The sequence below is a fragment of the Pipistrellus kuhlii genome, unplaced genomic scaffold (assembly GCF_014108245.1).
Source record: "Pipistrellus kuhlii isolate mPipKuh1 unplaced genomic scaffold, mPipKuh1.p scaffold_m20_p_5, whole genome shotgun sequence".
Taxonomy (NCBI): Eukaryota; Metazoa; Chordata; class Mammalia; order Chiroptera; family Vespertilionidae; genus Pipistrellus; species Pipistrellus kuhlii.
Genome location: NW_023425551.1, coordinates 930245 through 957256, shown reverse-complemented (window position 1 = coordinate 957256; position 27012 = coordinate 930245). Strand labels below are relative to the sequence as shown.

Sequence of the window (27012 nt, the reverse complement as noted above, 5' to 3'; positions counted from 1 at the left end):
ATTGATTTTCTAAAAAAGGAAAGAAATTAGAGGAGGAGCGTTTTAAAATTCACAGATGATAACTACTTTTTAGTCTTCAGGGTCAGCTCCTCAATTTTGGATTCTGTCATGGAAGCTCCGCCAGGTGAGAGAGCAGAGTTGTCACATGGCCGAGGAGAAGGTCAGGAGTTCTGCTTTTGGCCTGCTCCTGACTTAGGCACAGTCTATTCCTTAACTCCTCCATCGAATTCCAAGAACTCACTGTCTAACTTCCAATATCCTCAAAGTAGTAGCCAAGATTGTGTATAGGTACATTGTCCATCGCAACAACCCTAATATGTGAACATAGGAAATACACTGTATCAATTAACACTGCGGAGTTGTTTCTGCTTCCAGCTGTTCTGTGGTGAATTTATTCCTGACCATTACCTCCTAGGACTTTATATTTTTGTTTTAAAACATGTCTGAAATGTAATATTTTCTCAAAGTAGCTTGCTTATATTTTTGGTTTACTTATAAAGTTTATCAGGGTGTGTGTTTTTGTTTGTTTGTTTTTATGTGTTGATTCGAGAAAGAGGAAAGAAGAGTGGGGAAGGGAGGGAGAGGGAGAGGGGAAAAAGACGCATAACACACTGATTCGTTGTTCCACTCACTTATGCATTCATTGGTTGCTTCTTGTATGTGCCCTGACCGGAGGTCAGACCTGCAGCATTGGGTATCGGGATGATGCTCTAACCCAGTGGTCAGCAAACTGCAGCTCGAGAGCCGCAGTTTGCCACGCTGTTGACTAATGAGTTTGCCAACCACTGGACTAGACTAAATGTTACCGTGTAGTTGGAAGCTCTGAGGATTATGCATTTGTGGCATATTGCGTGCAAAGAGGTAAAGGGTAGTATATGACAGGGGTCGGCAAACTCATTACTCAATAGAGCTGCAAACCGTGGCTCACAAGCCGCAATTTGCCTACCACTGCTTTAACCAACTGAGCTGCCCGGCCAGGGCCAGGGTGTCTTCTCTCTCTACAGTCGTAGCCTTGCTGTGCTTACCTAACCACTGTCTCCTTTGCTTTGGTGATATCCTGAAGTCAGGAAATATGATGCTAAACAAACGTTTCTCAGGCCTTGAATGGCCCCTCTCTGTGTGGCCATGCCTTAAATAGCTTTCCCAGTCCTGTATCACTCCTTCCGAGCAGAACAGAAGGCTGGGGGCAACGCACCTGGCCTGGCTTCGTTCATGCTGCTCTGAAGGGTTGTCGTCTGTGTTTGCAGTTGGGATGACTGAGTAGAACTTGAGGCTGCACAGTGACTTTCTGTTTGGTAAGAGCTCAGGCCCTGTGTCAGGCTCCAGAGAGAGAGGCTGACAGCTGTGCTTGCCCATGAGGCTCACCCTCTGAGGAAGGCAATGGGGGCATGCCAGGGGGAGGGCCATTCGGGGTCAGATGGGAGAGGGCCCCCCGAAGGGGGCATGTTGTAACTCATCTGCACATTGCTCTGATTCTTGGGGATGGGGGGGTGACTGCAGGCAGGAAGATGGGCACTTCATTCTTTTTGGTTGACGGTGAGTTTTCGCTCTCAAAGTTCTGTGTGTGTGTTGGATGCAATTTTCTTTATGCATCCAAAAAGCAAATGCAGTACCATAATTGTATCTGTGCTCTTGAATTAGTGTTTGGATTATAGAAGCTACATGACACACACCCACAGAGAGCGAAAGGCACCATGAAGGGCTGAGCAACACCTGCCATTAAACAGTCTTTCAGCAAAGCTCCCTGAGGGGGGGGAAGGCCTGCCTGAGCTGCGTGCCATCAGGACAGAGTGTGTAGCCACATAATCCAGTTCAGCTTTTGTCAAGTAGGTGAAAGATATTAGGTCTTCAGAGATTTTTAGAGTTCAGAATTGAGGATAATTGGTTGTGGACTTATACTCCAAATGTAGGACGCTGCTTTTTTTCTTTTTATGGGCTTGATGTTCATTAGAGTTGTGGGTGTTATGTAAGAACGTGGAGGTTGAAATGACTGGACTTGTGACTTGCTGTGTGGGATGAATTCTGTGTTGTGAGCTCTAGAAGTAAATTGCTACCAAGGCCAATTCAAGTATGTTCTTTACTAATGATAATACTATAGTTTCATTTATTTTTTTAAAAAGCTCAAATTATGAATTGTTCTTCATGCAACTACAGGGCATACTGTTCTGGGTTGATGCTTGAATATCTTCAGAATCTTCCAGAGATGTCATTGTGCTCTATTTTACTGTCATGAGCACAACTTTATTTTGTTTTATTTTTTATTTATTTTTTTACTATATTTTATTGATTTTTCACAGAGAAGAAGAGAGAGGGATAGAGAGCTAGAAACATTGATCAGCTACCTCCTGCACACCCCCTACTGGGGATGAACCTGCAACCAAGGTACATGCCCCTGACCGGAATCAAACCCAGGACCCTTGAGTCTGCAGGCCGATGCTCTATCCACTGAACCAAACCGGTTTCGGCGTAGCACAACTTGAAGAAACAGATGTCTGGGAATTCAGCTGGCTGGCTGGCTGCTCTGGGGTCCAGGAACATTTATCTACACCTGAATGTATCTATTCAGTTTGGGGCTCTGTCCAGGGTCCCTTGTGCCCACTGATCTTAAGAAGTGGATGGCAAGGAACTGGGTTCAATGCCCTATGAAGTTATGGGGATTTCCTTCCTGGTTGAATGGGAAAACTAGCTTTCCATCGCTGCACGCCTCCCGTGATGGAATTCTTGCTGCTCCTCCTCCGTGTGCCATATCCCTCCAGGCAGTTAAGGGACGAAAAGGAGCTTTGGGTCCCGGCAGACCAGAGGTTGAATGCTTGGTCTGCTATTATTAGTTTCCATTTGGTGACATAACTTTAAATCTCAGAGCCATGTTCTCACCTCTGAGATGTTGATGATCAATAGATAAGCTCTACCTCACAGGCCTACAGTAAGGGTGAAATGAGGTCCTTTCAGTAATGTGTACAGAACATGCCACTTAGCCTGGATGAATGTGGTTCCCTTTCCTCACTGACAGCCCCTTGGTGTAACTCTGGCATTTATTGAGAAGTTGAGATTTTATTACATCAAGGGTGGAGCTGTTAATTACAGCATTGCTTTGTTTTGGGTTTGTTGTGTTTTGGGTTTCCCCCCACATAAGTGAGTCCAATACCATAATAAATATCATTAATCTTGAGAAGTCAAAAAAATCTTGATAGGCATAGAGGGGCTTGATGTTCATTCATTAGAGTTGTGCGTGTTATGTAAGAACGTGGAAGTTGAAATGACTGGACTTGTGACTTGCTGTGTGGGATGAAGTCTGTGTTGTGAGCTCTAGAAGTAAATTGCTACCAAGGCCAATTCAAGTATATTCTTTAATAATGATAATACTATAGTTTATGAATGAGAAGTCGGGTTCAAGAATCAAGGTCACAGAAGGTTTAGACACCAATGGGGTCATGAGAAGCATTTGCTGAGCAGTTTAGCAGATTGTGTTGAATCTGACAAAATTCAACCCATCTTGACCTGGACCATTCATTCTGCTCAGCGCCCTCCTCAGAGTCCCATGGTCATTAAAGTGTAGAACCTAGACTCAAAGCCCAGTTTGGTGACTTCAGACCTGGCATGCTCTTTCTGCTCCTGGCACCTTACCCTCACTTAGAATGAGCATATCTGATAAAAACCCTTTTAAAACGTCCAATCTCTATCTAGATTGTTGTCTCTACCTTCTGACAGTTGTATCACCTTCACGTAATTCAACTGCAGTCTTTCTTAGTGGCCTGCCTTTATTGAGTCTTTGCAAATTGAACTTAGTTTTCCTAGTTAAATTCAGATTCGTGAATGTGCATGTGAATAACTTAAACTCATTCCCTGAACAAATGAATTCTGTATTTAATCAGTTCTGTCTTACTTGGTACATGTTAACATAGTTACTTGGAGACAATTGCTGCTTTAAGAGATTCAAGTATCTAAAATGATTTAGCTAGAGTAAATATAAATTTATAATTACATCTTTCTTGTTTTTTAGCTATTATAGCAAATTGCCAAATTCTGTCTAATTTATATAGTATAAGACTTAGTAATTTCTGTGCTTAACTAGCAAATAATTAGCCTTGAAATTTTCTTTTTATGGAAGACTGGTAATGAAATTGGTCTTATCTATCATATACAACATTTAGAAAAATATATATACTCGTTTTGTAATGTATCAAACAAAGCCCTCATCACAGGATAGCTAAAACACCTGAAAAATAAAATTCTTATATAGCTTTTGAAAATCATTGAGGCAGCTTAACTCTGTAAATTATGTCTAATTTGTATCATAATTGAAATCCTACTAGGAGCACAGACTGGACTAGACTAGCTGGCAGATTATCCATGTTCTTTGGTGACAGTATATTCTCATAGGGCAGTTGTAGAGAACACATGCCTGTGGTCACTCTGTCCAGTGTGTAGTATCTCTGATTCCTCATCTGAGGTTTCAAAAGAAATGTCCCAACTTAAGCTGATGTGGTTTGCTGGGTTCCAGCTTTAAAGAGATATATGAAGCCCAAATAAATAATTTCATATTTTTGCCAGCTAGGGTACGTTTTTGCTGAAAGTATCTTACTTAATAGGCAAAGGATTTCATTTTATCACTAAATCCTGCAACTAAAATCAATAAAGGACAACTCTTCCCTGAGACAAAAGGAAGAGTTACTTCCTATATACATAAAACTGTGTTTTATGTGAAGATTGAAGTAGACTTAGGGATTTTATCGTACAAGTTATTTCTTAGGTTTTAATTAATATAGTTCTATAGGAGACATTTTAATATGTGGTATGCCTCTTTCTTTAGAGGTGGCAAGCAGTGCTTTTGACAAGATGTCTGTTTTCAGTGTGGATCTGCCAGTAGTGGCCAGAGCCCAGCAGTACCCTCCCAGCTCATGTGCAGAGAAGCTCTTTGGTTTAAGGGTAGAGTCTGCTGGAGAGGGCAGCCAGGTTCAGTTCTGTTGAATAAAAATTGATGTGCACATGAGCCAGTAAGTAGGCTAGGTAACTCACTTTTTGTTTGTTTTAATGGTGATAAAACATGTTTAGTTGTACAAGGCATTCAGGTACATGGTGAGAAATAACGAGGTCTGTGAAATGAAATGTCCTCTGCAATATCCGGGGAAGCAGATATTGATAACAGTTTGGTGTTCTTTGTGAACTTTTTTGGCCCACAAGAACAGGCAAAACACAGAGCATGTTTACAAACGTACATCTTTTTACATAACAGAATTAAATTGTGGTATACCTGATCAGCAGTTTGTTTTTATAGAGACAAACTGCACATGAATTTTTTTTTGTCAGTACACCAATAAAAGAAAAATTGTTATTCAAATGAATGGATTAACTATCATTTCTTTTATTATTCCCCTTGTACTGGTCTATGTTTAAGTTGTTTTGTCTTTATTGATTTGTTAGCATCTTCAACTAAAAAGAAACAACCTGAATTCTAGTTTGTTTTGTCAGATGCTACATTAAGGGGATGTATTCCTAGTAAAGCATTAGTATCTACAGACAGCTAAAGTATTGCCTGTGGACCTCTTCCTAAAGCTGACTATGTGGCAAAGTGTTCATACCTCATGTGAACATAGATTGGCTCCCATGGTAACTTGGGCCTAACTGTCAATCTGTATACTCTGTTTCATCAAATACATTTGTAACCAGAGGCGTCTCCAGAGACCATCGGCAGGGTGGGGCTCACACAGCAGTTCCATAGATAGGGAAAGTCATTATTCTGCCACAGATGGGACAATCCAATCTCAGAGGGAAAAGGAGCAAACAGAACATGAAGAAGATTGCAGCCTGCGTACCAAAGAATTGCAAAGTCATATGGTCGAGAAGAGAAAAACCATTTATGGAATGGCTTTGTAGAAATTGAAAATTCTCAAGTGCAGAATTTCAACTACCACTTTTTATTTTGGATACTATGTTTAAAAATAGGAATAAAATAAATACCAGTATGGGTCACAACTTTAATGTAAGAGTTTCTTAGCATAGTGTCCATATGTGTATGTTTGGGGGCAGGTAGGAGTTGAGAGTATTGCTATGTATTTGCTTTTGTAAAATTTAAAATAAAAACCACAAAGTATTTTATTATGGAGTGGAGTAAAATAGACATATCTTTAAGAATTCAATAACATGCAGCCCTGTGTGTAGCACAGTCACTAGCAGTAATTCTGTTGCCTTTAACAATTGCATGTAGAAAGCACAGCATGCCCACAGGAGAGGATGTCGAAGAGCTGTGACTCAAGCCAAATACCGTATTTTCCGGCGTATAAGATGACCCCCCTAATTTTACAGTTAAAAATTCGTTTAGCGGCATATCGAGACGTTTTCCGGGATATACTCAGCGTATGAGACGACCCCCAATTTTCAGTTGACTCCCCCCCCACCCACCCCCTTTCAAAAGTCATCTTATATGCTGGAAAATACGGTAATCATCAGCAATTTGGTCAATATTTTTAAAAGATTTTTCTCTTGGCAACAATGTTTTTCCTTAAGATAACATTTAAAATAGACTAGAAATATTGAATGTCAAAGGCTTCTAAATCCATTTCCACACCTGGGAGAAACTCCTCGGAATACCTGGGAGAGGAGATTGAATTAGGCCGCTTTGATACATGCGGCCTGCTTGCTTTCCAGTTTCCACTGTTGTGCTGGGGGGAGGCAGTTTTGTCACGTCTTTGCCAGCACTGACGGTTTATTGTACAATGACCTTTTGTTGTGATTGTTCGTTTTGCTTGTGAGTAGACATTTAGTGTTACCTCTAGTGCTAGTGTGCTTCCCTCTGCAGTTTAGGGAAGCACCACCAGAGCAGGCCTTTTCGGTCAGGATAGGCCACATGACATAGCTCTGGCCAGTGAGCTGTGAGCAGGAATCTGTCAAAGCCATCGATCCTGAGGTCTCTGGCCTTCTCTAATGTATTGGAACAAGATGCAGCAGCCCCCTGGTAACCAGGAGGAAAAGGCTCCGAGAACCAGAGAGGCTGCTGAGCTCAGGCTTCTGAAAAACGGCAGTAGCTGCTTACCTCCGGGCTCTCTATGATGTCACTCAAATTCCCGTTTGTATGAGCAACAGTTAGGCACATGTTGTTACTTCATTCAACAGGTATTTACTGAATGCCTGCCACATTCCAGGCACAATCGTGAGCAGTGCTGGCATGAGCAACAGGGTGGATGAATAGTAGTGCCCTCCTTCGTGGAAACCAAGCATGCTGGACACAGAGAAACGGGTGCCCAGGCATGTGTTTCTGCAATTGAGCCTGCTGTTCTTTGATTTTTTCCCTATTGCCTCAATGCTTAGAAAATTGTTAGTTTTCAAATATATTATACCTGTACAGTTCTGTTTTGTGTTGACGTGCTACGTTTGATATTTCTATACTTTACTCAGGCCTCTTGGAGTTGATCTGAAATGTGATGTGGATAAGGTACACCCAATTGGCTCTTGACTCTATTGCCAACTTCTCATTGTGTCTCTGGCCACAGTAGCTATGAGACCTTGGGCAATTATGAAATCTGCCTCTCCCTCCAGCCCATCCTGTCACATCTGTTATGTGAATAGCAGAGCCCTGGTTCTCTTGAACCTTTTTGCTCTCACACTGACTTCATCACTTGCTTGTTCTTGGAAAGAATCATCTTTGTTTTTAGGCAACTCATATGATTAAAAAAACATTTACAGAAAGCTTAACTTTGCATGCTTTTGAGACAGGTTCGTTTTTTACAAATCAAGTAAATACTGGGTTAATCAACTTCTACTTTCTTTACATCAGGTGCAATATTTTTATTTTATTTTATTCTTATTTTTTAAAATATATTTTATTGATTTTTTTTACAGAGAGGAAGAGAGAGGAATAGAGAGTTAGAAACATCAATGAGAGAGAATCATCGATCAGCTGCCTCTTGCACACCCCCTACTGGGGATGTGCCCACAACCCAGGTACATGCCCTTGACCGGAATTGAACCCGGGACCTTTCAGTCCGCAGACCAACGCTCTACCACTGAGCCAAACCGGTTTCAGCAGGTGCAATATTTTTAAAAGGAAGAGTCAACAAGGTAATATACAAAAGGAATTTATTACGATGCATAGATCCTTTGAAAATATACTGAAAGACTAAGAAAAATATTTTGTATTCCCATCTCCTAGAGGTATAACCATTATTTACAATGTGGTAGCTCCTTGCACACTGCTTTTATATATACACATTCAGTTGGTTGTCTTTTCATTTTGTTGATGGTTTCTCTTCTTTTAAAAATATATTTTTATTGATTTTTTACAGATAGAAAGGGAGAGGGATAGAGAGTTAGAAACATTGATAAGAGAGAAACATCGGTCAGCTGCCTCCTGCATACCCCCTACCAAGTATGTGCCAGCAACCAAGGAACGTGCCCTTGACCAGATTTGAACCTGGGACCTTTGAGTCCACAGGCCATCGCTCTGTCCACTGAGCCAAACAGGTTAGGGCAATGGTTTCTCTTTTTGCCACTTATTTTTCTCTTGATGCCTTTACTTTTGGAGTAAGATCCAAAACCAAAAAACATTGCCAAGACCAATGTCAAAGAGCTTTCCTTGCTTGTGTTTTCTTGTAGGAGTTTTATAGTTTTAGATTTTACATTCAAATATTTAATTTATTTTGAATTAAATTTTGCTTATGGTATAAAATGGGGGTTTGACCAGCTAGGGTCATTCCTGGCTCTGTCCCATTTGCTGAGGGATTTGGGATGAACCGATGAACAGCTCTAAGCCGCAGTTGCCTGTCTTTACAATGGGACGGTCCTAAATACCACAAACACTTTGCATGAGGACTACATGAGATGATATGTGTGCAGAACCCAGCAGCAGTAACTTCAGGATGAGTGGTTACTATTATCTTTAGCCAGTTTTCTCTTGACAGTATCCTGAGTTAAGTGTTGGCCCCCTGTTTTACAGACAAGGAAACTGAGGCCCAGGCTGGCAGTGTAACTCACCCAGCCATGTGTCTCATTTTTCAAATGTTTATTAATAGTACTTATGATGGGATAGAATTGACTCTTGTTTTTACAGTTTAGAGGTTGCTGGATTCTTTGACCATCCAAGCTGCCTTTGCTAATTCCCTTCCAAAAGAATATTATGTGTGCATCTGTCAGCAGGATGCAGATTATGTGCATGATAATGGATCCTTCCGAGACGTGGGAAAAAGTTGAATTTTAATAAATAGTGACATACAATTAAATGCAAATAGTTGTTAAAATTGAATTTAGGTTATAAAAAATTTCAAAATTATCTCAGGTAATTGGGGTTACTGGCTGGGAGCCGATGTTAAGTGGTACTCCAGTAACACATCAACAGCTGACTCTTGAACAGCACAGGTTCGAACTGTCGGTGTCCACTTATACGCAGATTTGTTCGGTAAATACTGCAAATTATTTTTCTCTTCCTTAGGCTTTTCTTAACTTTTTTCCCCCTCTAGCTTATAACAGTATGTGATATATATGAGCATAAAGAATATGTTAATCAACTTTTATGTTATCAGCAAGACTTTCAGTCAACAGCAGGCTGTTAATGGGTAAGATTTTGGACGTTAAAAGTTATATGAAGGCCCTGGCCAGTTTGTCTCAGTGGATAGAGCATTGGCCTGCAGACTGAAGGGTCCCGGGTTTGATTCCAGTCAAGGGCGCATGCTCAGGTTGCGGGCTCAATCCCCAGTGGTGGGGGTTGGGGCATGCAGGAGGCAGCCACTCTATGATTCTCTCATCATTGACATTTCAAATCTCTCTTCTTCTCCCTACCTCTCTGAAATCAATAATATATATATATATATAATTTATTTATTTATTTATTTATTTAAGTTACATGAGGATTTTCAGTTGTGTTGGGACTGGGGACTCCTAACCCTTATGTTGTTAAAGATCAACTGTACACAGGAAATTAAACTCTTTAAATATTTTGAAGAGGGAATCCTGAGTGTTATACGTGTTAGGGAATGAGTAATTACAATTTTCTGGGCAGCTGTTACTAAGCTCCCAATTTTCCCTCTAAAGGGGAATGCTGGGCACAATAGAAGTTTCTTGCTGATGAGGGATTTGATAATGAGTGTGTTAGTGGACAGTGCTGACGTCCCCTAGCTGTGGGTGTGGAGCCATGAAAATTCCTGTCTTTGTAGAGACTTGTGACTCAGGAAGCCTCCTACTCCTGTCTTTCTGAGCTGCTCCAGGGGCTCTGCTTGCATTCCTAGCATCAAGCTGAGCTCATTCTTGTGTAATTACTTAACCTGCGGTTCCCTCCCTCCACCCCCCAGCCCTTCTGGATGGGCAAGGCCAGTCCCATCCTCAGCTGTCCCTCTGGCTCCAGCGTGGTGTCTGATGTAGGATAAATGCTCAGTAAATGTAAGAAGTACCTTGTCTTCGTTTTAATTACTGCCCACTGTCATTTGCTTGTTAAATGTGTAGTCCAGCCAGCCCAGTACTTTAGTAAATCATTGTGTTATTAGGAATGCTTAAGTCATCCTGATAATGTGCTAATGCAGAATTTCATTTCTGGCCTTTTAAAGTATGAAAGAATCATAATTGAATTTGATAAACACAGCTGGGTTTTTTGCTCTCAGAGTTTGTATTTATTTTGTGTATTTCTGTGTATTGTTATCAATTTCAAAAGAACGATAACTATTCACCTCCTAACACAACCATTGATGGGATAATGTGGCTGTGTATCCAGCAATCAGAAAGTAACGTCTCAGTAAGGCCCCTTGATTAAGAAAACCTGCAGGTAGTCAGTCCCATGTTGACCAGTTTCCCTGGAAACCAACAAGTCCTGCATAAAACATAGTGAGTGTGTGTGCCTGCACTACTTACTTTTGTCTGTTGAACATGTTCTGCATCCTAAATATGAGGTGGCCCACAAGCTAAGAAGTGAAAAGTAAACGGTAGGCAGTGGTGTGTGGCCAAGACAGAGCTGTGCTGGGCCTCTGTCATTAGGAGGCGCTCAGGGGCCCGTGTGGAGTGAAGCCTGGGTGTAGGGCAGGGCAGGGCCTTCCCAGCATTGGGCAGATCGCTCTCCTCACCTTAGAGGCTCAGCCCCAGCCTGCAGCTTCCCTGAGCTGGGCCTTCTCATCCATTTCACTTCAAGTGCTTGTGTTCTGACTTCTATACAAGGCATCATCCTGGCAGGTGGAGACTACATCCCCTCACTCTGTTCTTTTGTTTAATTTTTGTGGATGTATACTGTTTCTTTGTAATTCTGAGTGTGTCGTTTTTGTAAAAGTGTCTCAATCTGTGTTTGAAATTAATCACTCAAAAGTAGTGTGGTATTCTGGACTACTTACGAGTCCTAGTCTCAGTGGTGGCTCTACAGATAAATCGTGGAAAGGTGGTAGATAAAACCTTGGTGTGTGCTGTCTTCTAGCAGAAATGCTCCCTGGCTGATAAGGAAGTTAAGAAGGTTCCCTTGAATATTATAAGGACAAGTTGACAAGATTCTTTAGCTGCTTTGAACTTCAGAAGCACGAATATCGCCTAAAATCTAGTTGTTGAGTTGACCTCTAATAGATGATTCATCCCTTCCATATGGTGTTATCTTCCTAATGAGCATGTCTTTAAAAAACTGAAAGGCAGCCATATGTACAGTGTTTTTAAGGGATCATGGATAACTCAGCAATCATTTTTAAAATGCTGCTTCTATTTGTATTCAGCATTCATTCAAATTACATTCTCTTTAAGTTGAGGAAAACATTTATGAGTATTGAAGATACTAGTTGTTTACTGAGGTGGTTATCCATATATTTCTATAAAATATAAACGATATTCATATTTATCAACACTATTTGAAGGGTTCTTGCTTGAAAAGATGAATATCCTTGAATTGGGTTAACAATTTTTTCTAAAAATAGTACTAGGTGTTGGAAGTGAAATGACTTGTTTAGGGCATCAGGTTACAGCCCACATGGGCTTTCAGTTGACCGGCCCTATGCTTTTAGTATAGATTTCTCTCCTTTAATAGTCCTTGATAAGTATTTATTGGTAACAATGTTTATAACATGATAGAACATCTGCATTAGAGAGGGTAACAGGCTGGCAGTTTTTGAATAATCTAAGCCGTAGGTCAAAGCTTAGCTTCTTGTCTGTCTTTTTAGTAGAACATCACGCACTTCAGCTAACACCCTGACCACTGAGGTTCTTCTGTGCCCAGAGGCACCCTGAGCCCCATTTTCCTTTAAAAGGGAAGGAAAGTTCTGGCTTAGAATGCCTGGGCACCCTGCATTCTGCCGCTGAGAAACCAGCTGGCCTGCTGCTTGGTAATTCCTCAACACTCTGGTATGTCTTGATGTTGCCAAATAGACTGGAAGGATTCGGAGAACAGGAAATAAACTTCTGGGAGATAAGACGAACTGTAGACCAGACGAGAGAGGAAATGAGAATACGAATCCAAGGAAACATTAGCAGTATGGCTTTATTTTTAAACCCAGAATCACTGGAAAGATTTCTTCCCCTAATTTAGGGGAGCGATCCACTTAGGTTTATTGGTTAGAACTCACAGCAAAGAAGTATGTGGGGGGGCTGTTTCTATTTATAGCTGCATCTCAGCTGGTCAGGAATTGCAAAAAGATGCACTGGAGCCGGTGAACTTGCTGTTGATCTTAAAGCTACCACTGTGTTCTCCCAAGACCAAGAAATCTGTGAAGTTAGAAATGACTTTATATCTTACCTTTTCTCTTTAGTGTTTGTGACATGTTGTGGCTGTGCTGGCTGTTTTCATGAAGAAGAATTTGATTACTAATGTGAACCAAATATGCAGCCATTCCTGGATATTAAAGCAAAAAGGCAAAAGTATAGAAACTGACTAGCCTTTATGCTCTCAAATATGACATCTTGTCATCAGATACTATTTCATAAGGAAGGTCATAGTACTTGAATAGCTTTCAATAACCTTTTATAGTTCATGTGTTAACTTACCCGTGGTCAGCAATGACTGTCATGTTATTGGCCATAGTTTGTCCTGTGCAGCCATTCTGGAGGCAGTCAGTGACTGGGCTTAAAGGCGGGCCTGTGACTTAGGAACCAAATAGCATTGCAAGGCTCAGGCCAGATCATCCCTGGGCCTGGAAGAACTTTATACAGTTGGCTTTTATTGGCCATTTGGAAACTCTAAATTTTACGACACATTAAGTGCATTTAAAGACTTTTGTTGCTGTTTTGGTTTTACAGTTTTTAAAAAATTAGATCAGTAATTTAAATAGAGAATTTAAAAAACTAGAATCAAATAAATGAATCTGGATTTGCTGCCCCCATCCACCTGTGTTGAGGTCCTCCTGTGTATGTTCACAACTCTCTAATGGCAGATAGAGCACTGGATTGTGTCCATTTACTGAACTGAACTTGACAAGGACAAAGGTGGCTTAGCACCCAACAGTTTGTAATAGGCAGGCTGGCAGTGTTGGCTGTTGTTAAAATGCCTTTGGGAGTTTGAAAGCTGTTTCCATAACCTTTTATAGTTCTAAGATACAACTGGAGCCAAATCCGGTTTGGCTCAGTGGATAGAGCGTCAGCCTGTGGACTGAAAGGTCCCAGGTTCGATTCCGGTCAAGGGCATGTACCTTGGTTGGCGGTACATCCCCAGTAGGGGGTGTGCAAGAGGCAGCCGATCGATGGTTCTTTCTCATCAATGTTTCTAACTCTCTATCCCTCTCTCTTCCTCTCTGTAAAAAATCAATAAAATATATATTTAAAAAGATACAACTGGACAAGGATGATAATTTCTAACTATGTATTACTCTTTGGAACAATATATTCAAAATTACTGTGTGTCAGGATTCTGTCTCTTTCCTCGGGCAGCACAGCTCAGTAGGGAGGGCATCTGTGCAGTGACAGTTGCCACCCATACAGTGGGTGGTGTGAGTGCTGCACATGCAGAGCTGGGACTAGAGTGTGGTAGGCGCTCAGCAGAGGGGAGGCTGAATGGGCTGCTGGGAGCTGTCGGTCTGCATCCGTGGGAGCTGCCCGCGGCATGGGAACCATCAGCTAAGTTAGATGTGACTAGTGATTGCCATGTCTCGAAATTGCAACCTCATAGCTCTCTTTGATTTTTGAATTTTAAGAATATGTATAATTTTATTGATTTCAGAGAGGAAGGGAGAAGGAAAGAGAAATAGAAACATCAATAATGACAGAGAATCATTGATCAGCTGCCTCCTGAAAGCCTCACGCTGGGGATTAAGCCTGCAAACTGGGCCTGTGCCCTGACCGGGAATTGAACTGTGACCTCCTGGTTCATAGGTTGATAGTCAACCACTGAGCCAAGCTGGCTGGGCCAGAGATGTTTTGTTTTGTTTTGTTTTGTTTTGTTTTGTTTTTAAAGCAACAGCATCCTTACATTTTGAGTGGGTAAGAATTTCCTCTTGGAAAATTTGAGGATTTTATCATGCATCTTTTTTTATGCATTTTATAACTAATGCTAATGCCATTAGTTATGGGGCCACTTCTAGCTCTGTGGTGCCTTGCACACAAACCTCAGGACTAAAAACAGGTGTGCCCATATACAACTTGGAGAAGTGACTGGGCTTCTGTGTTAGTCTGTGTTTTGGACACAGATGGCGTGAGGAGGTCCTGTCATTGCACAGTTGACCCTCAAACAACATGGGCTTGAACTGTATGGGTCCACTTGCATGTGGCTGTTTTTCAATAAATACGTGTCAGCCCTCTATGTCCCCAGGTTTTGCATCCACCACCTGCAGGCGCAGATGGCCAATTGCATGCATTGATCTGTGCCATTTTATATGGCGGCCTTGAGCATCCTCGGATTTTGGTATTTATAGCAGTCCTGGAACCAGTCCCTCATAGAAGCTGGTGGATAGCTGCAATTAAGTTTTGGGAGAATTAAAAGGTGTAGGTGGATTTTTTTTATGTGAGTGGGGTCAGTGCCATAGCAAGGGTCAACGGTATACATTAGAATTTGGAAACCATTTACACAGGTGCCACACGTTCATGAGGGTAGTTCAGTGGTCAGCAAACTATGGCTTGCAAGCGGGGTAATTCGTTTATTAGGCACAAAGCCCTGGGAAGAGACAGGATCCGAAGCTTCCTTATGAACATCAGGCGTGCTCTTGTCAGTTAATGATAGTCCTACTCTGACAGACACACCTCAGTGTATATTCACGTATTTGTGGATGTTGTGGCTCCCAGCTGGACTTTTCCCAAGAGTGGAGCCTGGTCTTCTCCAGCTTCATATTGGTCACAGCATCTCATAGCAGGAACCTTAAGTATGAGCTGAATGTCTGACCCGTTGATTTAATTTAACATGATTGCTAACATGGGCTGGTGAGGTGACACTCAGAGAACCTTCACACACTGATTGTGGGGAGCCGGTCTCATGGCTCCTGGGCTCCTCCATAGGCCTGTGTCCGCAGAGGTTTCACTGGACTCTCTGAGGGCTGCCCCCACGCATTCTCCTGATTCCACAGACCACCTTCAAGAGGCTCTGCGGTTTAGATGGCGTGATAGCTGAGAAAGATCAAAGTCATTTCCAAATTAGCCATGTTTAGATGCTGAACTATTTGAAAATAAGAATCTAGAAAATGTATGGAGAATTTTATATTGGGAGGAAAATGACATTAAATAGGTTTCACCTTGCCTCTTACTGCACTAAAAAATAATACTCTGATTCAAATACACAATATAGTCCGTGAAAATGGTTCCCCTCATACCGTCCTGTCAGGTGAAAGATCCGTGCATCTCTGAGAGGCACGGCAGAGTCAGATGGCCTCTGGGCCCATTTCCTGGGTGGGCGTTTCCCTGCCGCACTGATCCCTGGCTCAGGTGTCTGCTGTTTCCTGGGAAGCCCTTTGGGTCTGGTGCCTGTGACTGCCGTGTGCGGACTCTGGCCTGGCCCCTCCACTCATCCCCACTGCCTCCCCAGGCTTTTCCTTTGACCATGCACTCTGTTTAGTTCTGGAGTTTGATCTCTTTGTAGGTGTAGTCCTGACTGGTTCATTCCCTGTGGTAACTATCTTCTTGGCTGTTTTCTAGGTTGTGCTGGTGAGGTGGAATGAGCCATACCAGAAGCTGGCCACATGTGACGCAGATGGAGGGATATTTGTGTGGATTCAGTACGAAGGAAGATGGTCTGTGGAGCTGGTCAACGACCGAGGGGCTCAGGTGAGTGGTGGAAGCTCTTTCAGGGAAAGACTGCTGGAGAGACAACCGGGTCCTGTGTCCCAGGCAAATGGAAACTCTTTCCAGAAATGGGTGGAGTAGAAACACATAAAACTAGAACCCTGCTTTTCATGTTTGTGTGTATGTACTTCCACTGTGCTGTTCTTGTGAGAATGCTCTGAGTCTTCAGGCTTTAATTAAATCTGTGAAATCACTTTCACATTCAGTGTGATCGCATGTTAAACTTGGGTCCTCGGAAGTACTCTGGCATATCACTTTTTTGCTCCCTTTCACAAGGTATTTTCCTGTGCTGTAATCTTCCCGGTTATCTCACAGGGAGCTCCACATGACTGTTTCTCACAACCCACTCACCAAACTGAGTTGTCAACACCCTTCTCTCAGATTGCAGTGAGTGTGGCCGCCCGTTGTCCTCCTCAGCTCTTCCTTCCTGGTAGAAATTTGTCTTCCCAGAGGAAAGCAACTGCTCCAGGGATGCCCTGCCGAGCTGTGCTATTTTTTTTTTTAATTATATTTTATTGATTTTGTACAGAGAGGAAGGGAGAGAGATACAGAGTTAGAAACATCGATGAAAGAGAGTCATCAATCAGCTGCCTCTTGCACACCCCCCACTGGGGATATGCCCGCAACCACGGTACGTGCCCTTGACCGGAATCGAACCCGGGACCCTTCAGTCCCCAAGCCGACGCTCTATCCATTGAGCCAAACCGGTTTCAGCTTTTTTTTTTTTTTTTTTTTTAATAAATTTTTGTTCATATTATTACAAATGTTTTTTCCCCCACCCCCCTCCATTGCTCTCCTCCACCAGGTTCCCACCCTACCCTCTGCCCTTTCCCCACCCCCATTGTCCTCATCCATAGGTGCACAGTTTATGTTCAGTCTCTTCCCACATCCCCCTTTCCCCTTTTCCCCAAGAATCGTCAGTTCACTCCCCTTCCATACCTCTGATTCTATTATATTCAACAGTTACTATTGTTCATCAGATTTTTTTTTAAATTTCCTTGGTTTTTAGATTCACTTGTTGATAGTTACGTATTTGTTGTTCATAATTTTTATCTTTATTTACTTTCTCTTCCGAAAGAACCCCCTTCAGCAGTTCATATAATTCTGGTTTGGTGGTGATGAACTCCTTTAGCTTTTTTTATTAGTGAAGCTTTTTATCTTACCTTCGATTCTGAGTGATAGTTTTGCTGGATAGATTATCTTTGGCTGTAGGTTCTTACTATTCATCACCTTGAATATTTCTTGCCATTCCCGTCTGGCCTGCATGGTTTCTGTTGAGAAATCAGCTGACAATCATATAGGTGCTCCTTTATAGGTAACTACCTGCTTTGCTCTTGCTGCTTTTAATATTCTCTCTTTGTCTTTTGCTCTTGGAATTTTAATTATGATTTGTCTTGGTGTGGTCCTCTTTGGATTCCTTTTGTTTGGAGTTCTGTGCGCTTCCTGGACTTGTAAGTCTAATTCTTTCACCAGGTGGGGGAAGTTTTCTGTCACTATTTCTTTCAATATGTTTTCGATACCTTGTTCTCTCTCATCTTCTGGGACCCCCTTAATTCTGTTGGTTCGCTTGAAGTTGTCCCAGAGGTTTCTTACATTATCTTCAATTTTCTGGATTCTCTTGCCGCCTTATTTCTGCGGAGGAGTGTCTTTTGGCTCTTTATGTTCCAAATCTTTGACTTGATTCTTGCGATATTCCATTCTGTTTTTAGGACTCTGTATAATATTTTTTATTTCAGACAATGTATCCTTTATTTCTTGTTGATCCCTTATCATTTCTTGTTGATTCCTTATTAATTCTAGTTGATCCCTTTTCATATCCTCATAGGTCTTATCGATCTTTTCTAGGAAATTCTTAAAAAAACCTTATAAGCATAGATTTGAACTCTATATCCAGTCGCTTTTTGTCCTCCATTTCTTTCATTTGTGATCTATTTCGTCTCGGCATTTTCACAGCTTCCCTGATGGGGCGGGGTTTCAGGGTAGAGCCTACAGCTTTGGCTCTGTCAGTCCCGCCCTATGCGGCTCCTGAGTCTCAGGGTCCTTCAGTACTCGTTGCAAGCGCCTCTTGAGAGAAAGGTGCCCTCGATTTTCGCCTGCTACCAAACAGTCTAGGCTCTCCCCCAATGAGCCTGGTATTGGGGTTCAGTTCAGCTGGAAGTGGGGTTGGAGGTGGCATTCAGAGCAGTCTGGAGCCCCTGTCTCCTTCCCGTCAGGGCAATCCCGCGGCACAGCCAATCGTCCCTTCTCTGCGCGCAATGTGCGCGCCTCCGGGACCTCCTTTCGTCGCTCCCCCGGGGTTCCACTTTACAGCCCAGCTCCCTCTGTTTGAGTCTGGGTCCCCGGGGTCTGGCCTAGAACTGGGGTTCAGAGCAGTCGGAACTGGGGCCCAGCACAGTCAGAGCTTTTATCTCCTTCCTGCTAGGGAACGCCAGCCAAGTACTCAGCCACCCCTCCTCTCCGGCTCCGCCCTCTCCGCGTGCGTGCCTTGTGTCTCCGTACCTTAGGCTTTTACAGCTCCGCCCTCTCCTCCGCTCTTCCTTCTGGTTTTCTCCTTCTCGTTATAGAATTTCCAGTCAGTCGACTATCCTGTAGTTCTGGATAATGTCCATTTTATATTTTAGTTGTATTTTATTGAAATTGTTGTGTGCGGCCGTGGCTAGGTGTTTACCTGTGAAGCCATCTTGGATTCTCCCGAGCTGTGCTATTTTTGAAACACTTCATCGATTCTTCTGGCTTAAGGAGCAGCTGTGCCCTTCCTCCCCCGTATAACAGGATATTGTAAAAATCAAGTTACAATATTTTTATTAAAAAGTTTCTTACATACCGTTATATTGTCTGGGCTGCAAAAATACTTGTTGTGGGTCGCATGCTGCCCGTGGGCCACAAGTTTGATATGCTTGGACTATATGGTTTAGCCCTCTTTTAAGATGTTTTTCCTCTTAGCACAGTATTTCCCAAGATAAATGAGTTAAAATGCATGTAAAGAAAAGCATTATCTTTGCAAAATGAAAGGACTTTCAAATATTACTGCAGATTGGATTGGACTTCATGAAAATGTAAAACTTACACTTTGGAAGATACCACTAAGAAGATAAAAAGGCAAACCACAGAGTGGAGAAATTTTTGCCATAAACGATTCTGATAAAAGATTGTATTTAAATTTTTTTTTTATAATATATATTTTATTGATTTTTTATAGAGAGGAAGGGAGAGAGATAGAGAGCCAGGAACGTCTGAGAGAGAGAAACATCAACCAGCTGCCTCTTGCACACCCCCTACTGGGGATGTGCCCACAACCAATGTACATGCCCCCGACCGGAATCAAACCCAGGACCTTTCAGCCCGCAGACCGACGCTCTACCGTTGAGCCAAACCGGTTTTGGCTAAATTTTTTACAGCATAATAGGAAGACCAACTTCTTTTTTTTTTTTCTTCTTTTTTTTTAAATATATTTTATTGGTTTTTTTTTTACAGAGAGGAAGGGGGAGAGAGAGAGAGAGAGAGAGAGAGAGAGCTAGAAACGTTGATGAAAGAGAAACATCGACCAGCTGCCTCCTGCACACCCCCCACCGGGGATGCGCCCGCAACCAATGTACATGCCCTTGACCGGAATCGAACCCAGGACCCCTTAGTCCGCAGACCGACACTCTACCACTGAGCCAAACCGGTTTTGGCGGAAGACCAACTTCTTGATATATATGATTAGGTGAATGGGAATACATATATATAAATACATGTATATGGCAAGGGATTTGAACAGACATGTTTCAAAAGATGATATACAAATAATCAATAAGCACGTGAAATTATGTCATTAGGGAAATGCAAATTAAAACACAATGTCATACCACTGCACAGCTACTAATAAAGCGAAAATAAACCGACCGCACGAAGTGTTGGTGAGGTATGGAACTGTTAGTACTCTCATATACTGCTGATGGGGGGTGTAAATGGTGTTACCACTTTGGAAAACAGTTTGGTAGTTTCTTATGCAGTTAAACATACACGTAACCATATGAACAAGCAATTAATTTTACTACTGGGAAATGGTACCATGTGTCTACAGAAGGTCTTGCCCATTTTGGTTGTCCCATCAGTGCCTATTTTCTCTGTAAAATGGCCATGATGATACTTCCCACAGGTGGACTTTATGACGTTTATTAACATCTGTGAAGCACTCAACACCACACTGACACATACTTTTCAAATAATGTCTTTTACATTATGTAATATTGATATAATACACATATTATATACTAGAGTCCCAGTGCACAAAATTCGTGCACTGGAGGGGGTTGTCCCTCAGCCCAGCCTGCACCCTCTCCAATCTGGATCCCCTCAGGGGATGTCTGACTGCTGGTTTAGGCTCGATCCCTGTGGGACTGTTGGCTCCCAGCTGCTTGCCTGCCTGCCTGATTGCTCCTAACTTCTTCTGCTTGCCAGCCTGATCACTCCCTAACCACTCCCCTGCCAGCCTTATTGAGGCCTAACTGCTCCCCTGCAGGCCCAATTGCCCCCAAGTTCCCTCCCCTGCTGGCCTGGTTGCCCCTAACTGCCCACCCTGGTTGCCCCCAACTGCCCTCCCTTGCAGGCCTGGTCACCCCCAACTGCCCTCCCTTGCAGGCCTGGTCTTCTTCCCCCCCCCCCTCCCAACTGCCCTGCCTCTCCTGCTGGCTTGGTCACCCCTAACTGCCCTCCCTTGCTGGCCTGATTCCCCACAACTGCCCTCCTCTGCCACCCATCTTGTGGCGGCCATCTTGTACGAGGGCATGATGGTCAGTTTGCATACTACCTCTTTATTATATAAGATTAGAGGCCCAGTGCACGAATTCATGCATTGGTGGGTTCCAGCCGGCCTCCCCCAATCAGGCCAGTCAGGGAAAGGGGACGCAGGAGATTGGCCAGCCGACCCCACCCCCTGGTCAAACTCCTGGTCAAGAGGACAATTTGCATACTAACTAGTCTTTTATTATATAGGATATTTATTGATATATTGTTCTCTTTAAAGCCACCTTGTTCTTAGCCAAAAGCTAAGTTAAGAGCTACATCTAGGTCTTTGATGCAAGTGCTTTTCATTCAAGATTACACATTGACCACTTTTCTCTGTGTGTGTCTCAAAGGTGAGTGACTTCACGTGGAGCCACGATGGAACGCAAGCACTTATTTCCTATCGAGACGGGTTTGTCCTGGTCGGCTCTGTCAGCGGACAAAGACACTGGTCATCTGAGATCAACCTGGAAAGTCAGATCACATGTGGCATCTGGACTCCTGATGACCAACAGGTAATGCATCTGGAATATAGGTATGTAATGTTAAAACCATGAGCGCTGAGGAGGAAATGAGTTAAAAATTATCACAAGGAAAAAGGGCTGGGGCTAGAGGAGTTCGCTCCAAAGCTTCTTAAAGAATCACAAAGGAAAAGAACAATTGACGGTGTCCAGGTAAATATTAAAACAAAAATTTGAAATGAACCATAGATTGGAGAAATAATATTTCCCACCAACGTGGTAAACATTGGGTAAATATTTTAATTACAGAAAATGTTGACACAAATTTAGTTTTAAATCTACATAAGTAGCAAATTAATAAATGGATAATGGACATAAATAGTAATTTACCAAAAAAGTTCAACTAGTCAATAATAATGGTGGAAAATTATTCTAAGGGAAAAAATGCAAAATAGCATAATGAAGACATTTTCACTTTTAACAAAAGTAGTAATAAACTGATACAAAAGATTTTACTCATTATTGATAAGAGTACAATCAAGTAAGTATTCTCATTCATTGCTAGTAATAACATGTATTAGACGTTTGAAGAAGCATTTTAGTGTACAGTATGTCAAAAATATTAAAAATTATCAACCATTTTGACCTGGTAATATACTTTAGGAACCTATCTAAAATAAAGGGAAGCCCTGGCTGGTGTTGCTTGTGATTAGAACTTCAGGTTGCACACCAAAAGGTTCTTGTGTTCTATTCCTGCTCAAGGGCCTAGATTGCAGTGCTTCTTTGGTTTTGTCTGTTTTTCTTTAAGTGTCAGGGACTAATAAATTGACCACCACTTCTGAGGGAAAACAGTTTCAGCCTTTTAATTTCCCTCTCTTCATATTTATTTATTCTTTTTTTTTTTTTAATTAAGGTATTATATGTATACATATCTTACCATTGGCCCCTCCCCCACTCCCATACATGCCCTCAACCCCCAGAGTTTTGCGTCCATTGGTTATGCTTATATGCATGCATACAAGTCTTTGGTTGATCTCTTATCTCCCCCACCTCTTCCTAACCTTTCTGCTGTAATTTGACATACTGTTTGATGCTTTACTGTCTCTGTATCTATCTTTTTGTTCAACAGTTTATAATTTTCTTTATTATCCATAAATGAGTGAGATCATGTGGTATTTTTCTTTCATTGACTGGCTTATTTCACTTAGCATGATGTTCTCCAAATCCATCCAGGTTGCTTTCAGTCATTAAAATGTGGATCATGTTTAAAGAAATATTTGGTCGTAATTGATTTATCCTAATAGTCCTGTAAAATCTGTGAGCTCATTACTACTTAAGTGAATTATAAGGGGAATCGAGGTTCCCCCCATGACATCCGGCTGGATGGAAGCACTGTCAGGGAGCTGCCAGCCTTGGTGAGATACTCTTGCACTGCCCTGATGGGGACGGGGATAACTCCCTTCCCCCTTCCTCTGCCTGCCTGTGCTCCAGCTCTGCCATGTGCCTGTCCCATCCCCCAGCAGGCCCTGAGTGTGTGCTCCCCGACCTGGGGACCGGGGCAGTTCCCTAGGGCCAACCTCAGCAACTGGAGGTCTCGGCCCATCCAGCTGCATCCCAGCCGTGCTGGTCCTTCACTCACAGGAGTGTTCTGACCGTTACAAGGGCAGCTTTAATATAGTGCTTATCACAAAGCCAGCACTCAGTGAAGGTAATAACACCATTAATACTTTATAACATTAATTAACTAACACCATTCTTATTCACAGTGAAATAAAACTGACAAACTATTTCAGGAACATCTTTTCCACATATGATTAAGTAACATGCTTACATAACCGGGTATATTTTCTCTAGGTCAAACATACACCAAAGTCTGTCTTCTAAATTTGATAAATTCTTAACAATGAACCTCTGTTGCTGCTTTATTTTCCAGAAAAATAAGTGCATATAATCCTCTTAACCCTCTTCCTTCAACACAGAAAACAAAGCAACCCACAAAAAGTGAAACCAGGATTTGCTCATATTATTTGATAATGTCCACACAACGCAATGAATATATTGATTGTGCTGCTGGTCACATTTCAGTATGAGAGGACTCAAGTTTTTGCAGTAACAGCTAAATGTTCACTGCTTTATGCTTGTGTATCCCTTCAGTTGCTTAACTGGTCTGTGTTTTTATTCCATGTATACCTTGTCCTTCTAAACAAGTTGGGGTGGTGAGGTGTGTGGGACAGAGGCCTTCCCCCCGTCCATCAGCAGCCTGGCGCCCACTTGCAGGTGCTGTTCGGCACGGCCGACGGGCAGGTGATCGTCATGGACTGCCACGGCAGGATGCTGGCACACGTCCTCCTGCACGAGTCTGATGGCATCATCAGCATGGCCTGGAACTACCCTACCTTCCTGGTGGAGGACAGCAGCGAGAGCGACACGGACTCCGACGACTACTCCCCGCCCCAAGGTAGCGCGCTGCTTCCAGGGACCGGCGTACAGAGGGAGTGAACTCCTTTAGAGGCAGAGGGGGAAAGGTCTGCCGCAGGCACAGCGCCCTGACTTGTTGGGAAGAGTTCATGAGCCAAATTGCAAAGCCCAGTCTGTGTTCTCGATTTGACTGTCTTCTCTCTGCCACCCCGTCTCACTCTCACTGGTCAGGTTGATGAAACCCCGTTGGCATAGGTTTCCTGCACATAAAATGCTCTCACTTTCTCTGCTTCCTTTCCCAGAAGTGGATGTTATGCTTCCCAGAGAAAATGCATTACACATACCTGTGAATGTGTGTGTTTGTTTATTTTATGAGAAGACAGTGTTTACACATAAAAAAATTAAGATCAGTGCTGGTGTTTCAGGGTAGATAGGTCTTGAGGGAGAGTGTTCTTAGCACCGACAGGTGCACTTGGGAAGTAACTGCCCCAGGTTCTCTGCAAAGCACCCTCTGCGGACCTCGTCGTTCGGAGTGGTGTAGAATGGTGCTTTCTGTAGCGGTATCCCAGGCCAGAGTCCGGCCTGCACTGCCAGGCAGTTTTCAAGACCCTCCACAAGACTGCAGCGTTGTGGCCCTGGATTTAGGTCATGTGTCCTTGTCTCTTTTTCACTCAGCACTTTTGTCCCCACAGATGGCCCCGTAACATATCCCGTCCCGGTGCAGCATATCAGGCCACTGCTCACCGTCAGCTTCACCTCGGGGGACATCAGCCTAATGAACAGCTACGATGACTTGTCTCCCACTATCATCCGCTCAGGACTGAAAGGTACTGCATTCGACCGTAGGCCCAGGGATTCGTTTTCCAGGCCGGGTGTCGTACACCCCGCACTTGCTGATTCTTGTCCCCTGCAGTGACCTCTTTCTGACTAGGGAGTCTGTTAGAGGCCATTTCCTTTCTCTTTTCTACTTGGCTGACAAGTCGCTGCCTGGTCTTGCCTAGAAGAGGGATTCCTAACCTCAGGCTTCATCGTCATCTGCTCTTCTCCCTCTTCTCCCACTATGGCCCTCTCTCTGTGTGCTGTGTTTGTCTCTGGCTGGCACAGTGTCTGCGGAGTAGTGGAGGGCAGCACCTGCTGTTCTTGAGGCAGCAGATGGTGCATGAGACACATTTACACAGAAGCCCCTGTGGTTTTAAGCTTATTAAAGCCTTAATGGTTGTGTAGTGAAGTTACCTTGGATGTATTATTTTGTTCTCTGTTTATCTGACAAGATTGTATTGGAGCAGCATCCACAACATATTCCCACCAATTTGCAGATTAGAGACACGTGTGACTCGGGGGGCTGACCCATAATAGCCCTCCCAGATGAGAATTTTTTTTGACTAGAGTTTTATTCTTACTCCCATCTTAGATCCGCATGGTATTTTTCTGTTACTGTCTCAAATAAATACAACCAGAGAACTCCCATGCAGAAAGCTGACTTGTGATATTCTTCAGCTTTTCACCAGTGATTATGTCACGTGGAAAGAACTTAGAGTGCCTGCGGCCAGCCTGCACCCTCAGCACCTAGCACCTGTTTCTGCACTGCAGACTCGTTTGTGTGTGCATAGGGGCAGGAGTGATTTTGTTTTTGTTTCCTAAGCAAGTTGTACCTTGAAGAAAGATATGAGAATCCCAAATTTGGGACTTATTTATTTATTTTTTTATCACACAGTGAACCATAAATTGGTTCACCTTATTTGGAGTGTTTACCCTTTGTTGTGACTTTTACTCTTTCTTGAGGATGTAGGGGAGGAAAAAAACATTTCCCTCTGCCCATCTGAGGTTCTGCAGCTGGGGCCCTGTAGACTAGACCGGCCAAAGACAAATTGACAAGAGAAAAAAGCAAACAAATGTATTACCTCAGGCATTGGCCTTACCTATGAAAGCACTCAACGAGTAACTCGGGGTGGTTAGAATGTGGAATTATACAGCATGTTAACAAAGAAGCAATACATCTTAGAGAAATGACAAAACCAAGTTAAAAGACTAAGCTTCTAAGGCAGCAAATTGTGGGAACTAATTGACGATAAGAGCTAGTTCACAAATTTGTCTTATAGATTCGTCTAGTATCTTTTCTGAGTTGATAATGGTCTAAATTGCCTCCAATATTCTTCCTAGTGGGAGTCATACACGTTTACAAATTTGTCCTGCTTCTATACAATTATGGGGAGCAGAGAGCTTGTCTTGTATCTTATTTCTTCTCAAAATAATCCTTATGCCAGTAAGGCATATTTTGGATGTTGCATTCTGCTACCAACCAAAAATAATAATAATAACAACTTAGCCAGGAGTTCAAAAATTTAAGAGCATGTCTCACTTTACCCCACATTGCCTTAAAATAAAGGAATTCAAATTCATATTGTTTTGTTTCTCTGTTTTTTAGAATTTTCTCTTTTTAACATTTCTTTGAGCACACCATGACCCTATTATTGTGAAACTTACTCCTTTTAAAAGATTGACTTGTCATTATAGAGTATAACTGTCTCAGGATAACTTTATAACTGTGTCAAATGCACTCAGTTAAGATTCAGGAGGCTTTGTCTAGAAGTAAATAACAAAGACTTATGCAAGTGTCATAGAGTTTGCAGAGAAAACACAGCTAGGCAATACCAGACCATTCCAATAGAGAAAGAAAAGCCGAGGGTTCTTACAGTACAGAGTACATTCTTGAGAAGAATCAGTCCTGCCTTCTTAGCCCTGCGTTGATTCAAGATGGTAACTGTCAGATGTCCGGTGATCTGGACAGTGGATCAGTTTCTTCTTGAGATCACTCAGATGGTCTTTGAGGGTTTGATGTATGTTCAGGCCATAGACGCACAGTGAGCCAGGCGCATTCAGGCATTGACGCAGGACTGGAAAGTCCCGAAGGTTAAGTCCCCAGGCTAGTCAAAGCAAGAATGGTGTCAGCAGACTTTATTGAATAATTTAGAGGCTTGACCATAGTGACTCCATATTCTTATTCACTCTATTCCTCAACTGCCCTGAAGAAATCCCTGCACATTTGCTTGTGAATATTTGGGCTCATTCTTTTATTTTTTAAATATATTTTATTCATTTTTTACAGAGAGGAAGGGAGAGGGATAGAAAGCTAGAAACATTGATCAGCTGCCTCCAGCATACCCCCTACTGGGGATGTGCCCACAACCAAGGTACATGCCCTTGACTGGAATCAAACCTGGGA

At 42.6% G+C, this 27012-nt stretch overlaps 1 protein-coding gene across 3 annotated transcripts in view; it reads left to right on the top strand.

The window, feature by feature from the left end:
* The window catches only part of TULP4 (TUB like protein 4), a 109879-nt gene that overhangs the window by 58529 nt on the left and 24338 nt on the right, over positions 1-27012 (top strand). For all 3 annotated transcript variants that reach the window (XM_045573292.1, XM_045573291.1, XM_036414368.2), the window contains exons 3-6: positions 15997-16125; positions 21264-21425; positions 23649-23829; positions 24482-24616. In XM_045573292.1, the coding sequence (XP_045429248.1) occupies positions 15997-16125; positions 21264-21425; positions 23649-23829; positions 24482-24616 (607 nt within the window). The remainder of the gene's footprint in view (positions 1-15996; positions 16126-21263; positions 21426-23648; positions 23830-24481; positions 24617-27012) is intronic.